This window comes from Belonocnema kinseyi, chromosome 8 (assembly GCF_010883055.1).
Source record: "Belonocnema kinseyi isolate 2016_QV_RU_SX_M_011 chromosome 8, B_treatae_v1, whole genome shotgun sequence".
Taxonomy (NCBI): domain Eukaryota; kingdom Metazoa; phylum Arthropoda; class Insecta; order Hymenoptera; family Cynipidae; genus Belonocnema; species Belonocnema kinseyi.
In genome coordinates this window covers 66,073,009-66,080,560 of record NC_046664.1, presented here as the reverse complement: position 1 = coordinate 66,080,560, position 7,552 = coordinate 66,073,009, and the positions used below count along the sequence as shown (strand labels likewise).

At 34.8% G+C, this 7,552-nt stretch overlaps 1 protein-coding gene across 1 annotated transcript in view; it reads left to right on the top strand.

The window, feature by feature from the left end:
• Positions 1-4,901, top strand: part of LOC117178788 (high-affinity choline transporter 1-like) — a 115,480-nt gene extending 110,579 nt beyond the window's left edge. Inside the window, exon 13 of the mRNA XM_033370262.1 lies at positions 4,574-4,901. Within this exon, the coding sequence (XP_033226153.1) occupies positions 4,574-4,847 (274 nt within the window). The 3' untranslated portion in view covers positions 4,848-4,901. The remainder of the gene's footprint in view (positions 1-4,573) is intronic.
• Positions 4,902-7,552: the final 2,651 nt, after the last annotated feature.

Below are 7,552 nucleotides of genomic sequence, written 5' to 3'. Positions count from 1 at the left end.
TACGCTTATAATTTAAGCGACTTCCGTTTCCTTTTTCTTTCACTTCTCTTGTATTTCAATTTGCCATTTTTTCATGTGTATTCTTTCTCATTCGCTGCCCTAGCCCCCTCCAACTCCAACATTCAATCTTCCCATAATCCATTAACCCCTGGAATCTTTACCACAATCTCGTGCCAGCTTTCTTTATCTTCTATTTATCTCCTTCACCCTTCCCTCACATGATTCCGTGTTACCTCTTCCCATTCGCAGAGTATGCACTTTCTTTTCTCTTTCTCTACCCAATATATTCCTTCCCTTATTTCGTTACTCAATCTAAATCTTGCTATTCTGGTTTGCCTTTTCTCTCCCTATTCCTTTTTTAAGTAATTTGGTGTTCCTTTCTTTTTCTAATACCATTTCCAATACCATTTATTATACTTTGGTTCCTCAATCATTCCTTTTTTTATTAATTGTCTCTCCCTCTCCCCTTTTTCCAATTACTTATAGTTTACTCCAGTGCCGTCTTCTATTCTTTATCATTAAAGAACTCCCTCCTTTAATTTTCCCATCTCGTCAATTCTATCGCCCTCCCTCTCCTTTATTCTACCTCAATTAAACACTTTTGTCGCTATCTCCCCTTGCTTTGCCTCCCTCAGCCAGGTCTCAAATTTCCATGACCTCCTTCTCGCTCTACTAATGAATTCCCTTTTCGCTTTTTTCTCACCATAAATCTCGGCGACCTTCATTATATCTCTAGTTCCACCTTATATACTCTTCTTGTAATATCTCAATCTCTTTCCTTTCTTTCCATCCCCATATCTCTGCTCCATAACTTAATACCGGCCATACCAGCGTATCAAATAGCCACTTTCTGAATCCCCAATTTTGGTTAACCTTCTTTTTCCTTTTCCTTATACCTGTTTCATTAAACCTGCTGCTTTTTTAATCCTTTCTCTTATATGAGCTCATATTTTGGATTTGTTTGCAAGATGTGTATATCCCAAATATTTAAACTATTTTACTTATTGTAACTCTATTCCCTTTCATCTTCCCAGTCATTCTTTATTTCTTGCCCTTCCTTTTCTAAACCTCAATATATTTTATCTTTTATACATTCAAATTCAACTTTTTCCCATCTAAGTATTTCTCTAATCCTGTAATTAAGCCTGCCATCCCTTCTTCATCCTCTGCCATCAACACTATATCGTCAGCGTATGTCAGTGTATATATTTATACAGTCTGTACTTTTCGAATAATTAGAATTAAATCATAAAGATCCAGGCGAATATCTATATCGATATGCCTCTGAATCAATACTGGACGACTAGCTAGAGCTAAGGGAAGATTTACAAAATCATTCGATCACATGATAGATTATGCGCGCTATCAGCCAATAGGCGGGGATAGCGAGTGACTAATGCACTATATGTATTGATTCCGGCATCGGTAACATGTCTTCTTCTTCCATGAGCTTCAGCGAGGAGAGACGTGCTTGGTTGCTGCTCCATTTAAGGGAAACTATCAATAAACATAGTTTATACTCTGTGGCGTAGAAAAAGAATTCAGGGTGGAATGGGTTAAGAGTTATCCAATGGTGGGAAATCCCAGACTCGGGTTTTCCAGGGCGCTCAACACTAGACAGTCGAATCGAAGAAAACCGTAGAAAAATAAGAACTCTAACTGACCCATGCTGGTTCTTCTGGTTTTATAGGGCCCTACGCAACGCCACTACATGCTGGGACGTCGCTCTATTGGTGACTTAAGCATGCTGTGCGATCCTGTCGGCCCCTACAAGAAACAAAACAATATGGCCGTGGATGAGATATTAGATGCACGTAAAATATTACGAAAATCAGCAAAAACATAGCGTTCAACTATAATGACCATCCAACGGATTAAATAGGTTGTGTAATAAGTATCTCTGATGAGCAAAACATTTCCGAACTGATAATTATTTGCTTCAACAATGGAACTTGCACTTTAATATCAAAAAACAACAAGTTTCGGAGGTTGGCTCATAACATGGTTAAGGCCATGTGATGAGTGGGTCACGTGACCAAATTCCTACTTCACCGCCACTTTTTCTATTTTCCAACTTATTGTCACACGAAGCACCACATCGACTTGAAAGTTTAGGATAATAAATAAGAAGCACTAGGAAAGGTGGGTCTGGTCCTGAATTTTAATAATTATGAGAAATAAAAAAAATATTTACAACAAAAGCTTGTTTCATAATTATACAAATTTAGCACCAGACCCACAATCCTTAGTGCTTCTTGTTTAGTATTCCAAATTTTTAACTCAGTGTGGCGCTTTGTGTGAATATAAGTCAGGAAATTAAAAAAGTGTCGGTAAGGTAGTAATCTTGTCACGTAACCCAGTTATCACATGGCCTTAATCATAAATCTTTATAAAAAATAAATGTATATAATAAAAAATTGGCAATGGTAACGGGTGTAATAAAAATAATCGAATCTGTAGTTGAAATTTTATTTATAGTAACATAATTATAAATTTTTATTCCAAATAAATTTGTTGTTCTTAAATTAATGGTGTGAAGAATTGTCGTTTATAAGCTCTACTCGGAAATTAAGTAGGATTGGGCGATGATTCCCGATTGGAGTTTCCGTGATTTCATCTTTGGTCAATTCTGTAATCCTACCGCTTTTCATGTTTATTTTTGCCCGTGGCTTACGTCGAATGTTAGAACTATCTCTGTATATTCCAGCCATACTTTTACTGTTGGACAATATTGCAAAGGCGTCACCATCAAGTGTTGATAATACAATTTGTTCTTGGGTTGGCATTGGCTCAAAGTAGCCATGTCCTGCACGTATTCGAATTGGTTTATCCGCAGGAAAAGTGTATCTTCTAAGTTCGAATATGTGATTTGGATTCTTATAGGGAGTAAGTCTAATAAATTCCAGTTTGTCAAGTCCACTTCGACGACCGTCAGAAGAAATAATACTTATATTAGATGGAACTAAATACCCGGCAGGAGACCTAGACCTGGCACGAAAGAAAGGCTCGTTAGGAGAAGAAGATCTGTCTGGAGAAGAAAGCCTGGCTGAAGATACAGATCTGGCAGGAGCATAGGGTTCGGCTAAAAAAGGAGACTCTGCGGGAGAATGTTGGCTGCCGAAAAAGGAAGATGGTGGGCGACGAGTAACGCCAGGAATAGGGGCGCCGTTTGGCAAACAGTCAAACTGTGAAGTGAAATCTGCAAAAAGAAACAGAAGATTTACATTTTTATATGTATTTTTATATTAAGTTTTTTTTCTTAAAAATTGATTTTTTTCAAAAACGGCTTTCGTGAATATTTTGTTCGACATTCCAGATACAAAATCAAGAAAAGTATTCTCTTACTATAGAATTATAATCACCAATTGAATTAATGATGAACATCCAGATGAAGACCACAGTATAAACGATTGCCATTTTTTGACATTTGTAGAGAAACTGATTATTACGTTAATGAAAAATTTGGTTAGGAGTGTAACTAATGATTATCTGAGTAGATTAGAAAACATTTTCTGTACTTCTTATCTCATAAATTATATTCAAGCTTATCTACTGTGGGAGCTATCAGGCCGGTTTTTTGTACACGTGTTTTTCCAGAATGTAGTCAACATTATTATCTGTAGTTGTCAAGTTAACAATCCACTTTCCAGAAATTATCACATAATTTCTCATTTGAAAATTAATCTGTTTTAGATAAGGATACAACTATTTTATAGAAAATTAATTTTTTGGATAGCATTCAGCTCTTTTTTCTTCAAAATTCAGATTTTTGTTCATTGGAATATCAACTATTATATTTTCGTTGAAAACTTAATTATTTGGTTGAAAATACGTCTTTTTTATATCAAAATAATAAGCTGATAAAAATACAAATACACAAGAACTCCAAAAATACGAGAAGCTCGGGAAACATGAACTCCAAAAATGCAAGCGTGAAAGGGGCTCCCACACCTGCGACGTTTAGATTTCATAGATAATGATTGAAAACGCGCACAGGCCTACTACGCACACGCACACATCGAGTTCAAGGCAAAGCGCACTCCAGTGCGCCTGATTCTTTAAAAAGGGCGAGAGAAGAGGGGAAAAATTCCGTTCGCTACTTTGGAGTCGGGATGCTTCGTATCTGTGGAGCGCGTGTGTCTTATGAGTTCATATCTTTGGAGTCCTAGTGTATTTGATAAGGCACACAATTATCTAGTTTCTTGAAAATGCAATACTTTTACTTAAAATGTTCGGAATTTCAAACCTTGAAGGAATTTAAAGAAATGGCAAGAAAAATCCTGCAATTTTGTGGGTCAGCAATTAGTATGAAGAAACATCGCATACAAAACTATGGTTTCAAATTTACGGCAAAACTAATGGTACCAAAATTTTGCAGGTCAAGCAGGGTAAATACGTGTAGCCAAACCAAATACACCCCAGTTTGGAGATACCAGCCGACCGTTACTCGGCTTAAGCGATAACCTGCAACGTTTTGTACCCCCAGTTTTTTTCTGTGTTTGTTTCAGCTAATTTTATTGCAAAATTATTTCGAAAAATTGCATATTTAATGTACTATTTTTTATTTTTTCAGTTTCAACGACACTGGGGATCGAGCACTAACGACTCTTTCTAGACAACCAAATTATCCATCAATGCCCCTTCGCACCGAAGACTGTCGCATGACTCTGAGGAAAGAGAAGAGGCCTCATTCAGTAATGACTCGTTACTCATCCGTCATGGATGAAAAGAGCATGCACAGTAGCAGTTTTGGGCCCGTTATTAGTCCCACGTGTGGAATGTACAATTCAGCGGTCAAAAGTTGCAATTACTTCTTTGCTGACGACGAAGCAGTTAGCAGGTTTTAAAGGTCACTTTTTATTATAAAAACCAAAATTTGGTCAAATTATAAGCAACGAAGAAACACAGAAGGGATACACACGGGGGTATAAAAAGTTTCTGGTTTAAGGGTTTTTAAATTCAAGAAGACTTGTGTGTTACGGTTTTCCAGCTTACAATTCTCGTACAGGAACTTCGAAGGATCCTGGACATATTGCTGGACATGAACCAGCACACAAATCTGTACAGGTAATCTTGAAGGTTCCTGTAGACGAATTTGATGAAGGAACCTATACAGATCCTGAAAAAGGAACCTGTGTGCAAGCTGACATTTGAATGATCCTGTACAGGTTCCTTCATAAAGTGACTTTAAACATTGTTTCATGTACAGGAACTTGTTCAGGATCCTATACGTGAACCTGCGTAAGAACTAATCACCGAGTGTTCACTAATGGCTTAGTTCTCTCGATAGTAAGTTTTCTGTAAAGGATCTCATATGTATTTTCTGTACAGGAATCCGCGCTTTAATTTACTTTCAAAAGTAACCTATACATGAACCTATATTCGATCCTGTACAGGAACTGTGAACATTGCCTGTGCAATTTTGTGTGCAGGATCGTGTCCAGAAACATTCTCAGGATCCTCTTAGGTTCCTGTACAGGGATTTTCAGCTTGTTTTTAGATAACAAAGTTATTAATTTTGTTCTAACAACAACATTGACATAAAAAATGTCTTATATCATGTCGCAATCCTGGTCCTTTATGGTCGAAAATTTATCTTTTTTACTTGGAAATTGATGTATTTTGGCGAAAATTGTTCTTTTCTGGACGAAAAATAATATTCTTTGTTAAAAATTAATCATTTTTGTTTAAAAAGAAACCACTTCAGTAGAAGAGTCATAATATTAGTTGAATATTCATCACTTTGTGGAAAAATGTTACTATACTTTTGAAATTATTTTTTTATGAAAATAATTTTTTCAACTGAAAATTCAACGATTATGTTTTAAATTTGTTTCTCTCTGGGCTGAACATTCTTTCTTAGTTGCAAATTAAACTCTGGTTGATTTTTTTTTTTGTAGAACTCAACTATTCTTGATTAAAAAATAAAATATTTTTAGGTTAAAATATCATCTATTACATTTTTTGATGAGAATTCATCTTTTTGCATGATAATTGTACTAGTACTTGGTTGAAAGTTAAAGTCTTTTATTACAAATTAATTATTTTGGTTAAAGATTCATAACTTTAAATCAAAAATCATCTCTTTGGTTGAAAATATAACTAATCCAGTTTAATATTTTATACTAGAAATTGAAAATACCTCTCTTTTGTTGAAAATTATTTTATTAACTGCAAATGTGGCTATTTACTTTTAGCTACAAATTTATTCTTTTTCCTTAAAAATTCATCTAGTTTGGTAAAAAGTTGCTGTTTTTTGTTTGTCTTTTTCTTTGTCAAAAATTAATCTTCTTTTTTGTTAAGAATGCATTGTTTTGGTTTGAAATTCAACTATTCCAGTATAATCATAATTTTAGTTCAAAATTCATTACTTTGTGGGAAAATTTAACTATTTTGTTGAAAAGTCGGTTTTTTGTCAAAAATTCAACTAATTTCGTAAATGGCTCATGAAAATTCTTTAAAAAATAAATAATCCCTGTAAATTTTCAAATTATCAAATTAAAGGGTTTTTCCAAAAACATTGTTGATTGACTCCTTAACAAAATAGAGGGTCTTAGTTGAAAAATAGCAAAATTCCGAATTTTGTTTAAGTTTTTTGATTTATTAACCAAACTGTGAATTTTTTAAAATTATTTAAGCAATCGGCAAATATCATCTACCTTCAATTAATCGTACTAAATAATCGTACCTTCAATTAATCGTCCAAAATAAAAATACATAAATCTTCTCGAAATCTGGAAATCTTTCATTAAAAAAAAAAAGATTGTCTAAATCGAATGAACATTGTAGGCTAAAACTTTGTTCACAGAAACTTTTTTTGCCCCGCTGTGGGGTGCCCTGCAATATTTTATGTGTTACAAAGGCCTATATGTTTTATGTAAGTAGAGGTAATTTTATTAATTTTATGAGCTTGTTCATGTTGTGTTTTAATTTACCTATCGTTTCTTTTTCTCTTTTAGAATGTAAACTTACTAATTTTCTGAATGTTATAATATTTATTTATTTATTCAATTATCCATTTATTTATCTTTTTTCTTGTACTATTCTTCTATACATTTTTAGCAGGGTTTCGTAGCCCCAGGCTGAAATTATTATATTTTTGGTCGGATGTCCATCTGCTGTACTTTTTTCTCGGTAGAGATGATTTCATTAACTTCTTAATAGGCTACGAAACCCTTTTTTGTAATTTGACTACAGCTGCCCATTCGATTGCATGAAAATTATTCTAATTTTGAACCAAAATTTGTAAATACAACTATAATAAATACACCCGACTCTCGGTTTAACCACAGTGTCGGGGGTTACCTGCCAGTAACCTTGTTTGCTAAACCGGGAGTATCGAAACGTAAACCACCAGGGCGGTCTGAACCATTTCCCAATGGAATGCATAATATTGTGTAATCTCCGCATGTGCGTACCCTCGCACTGCGCCTTTTCGCTAAGCTGTCGATGTTTTTCAGGCATGAGTCTCAACCGTCTCTCACTTAGCGCGCTAACAAACAGCGTGAGCCAGCAGTTTTAAATATATCTAAATCGCGAGTAGTTAAACCGA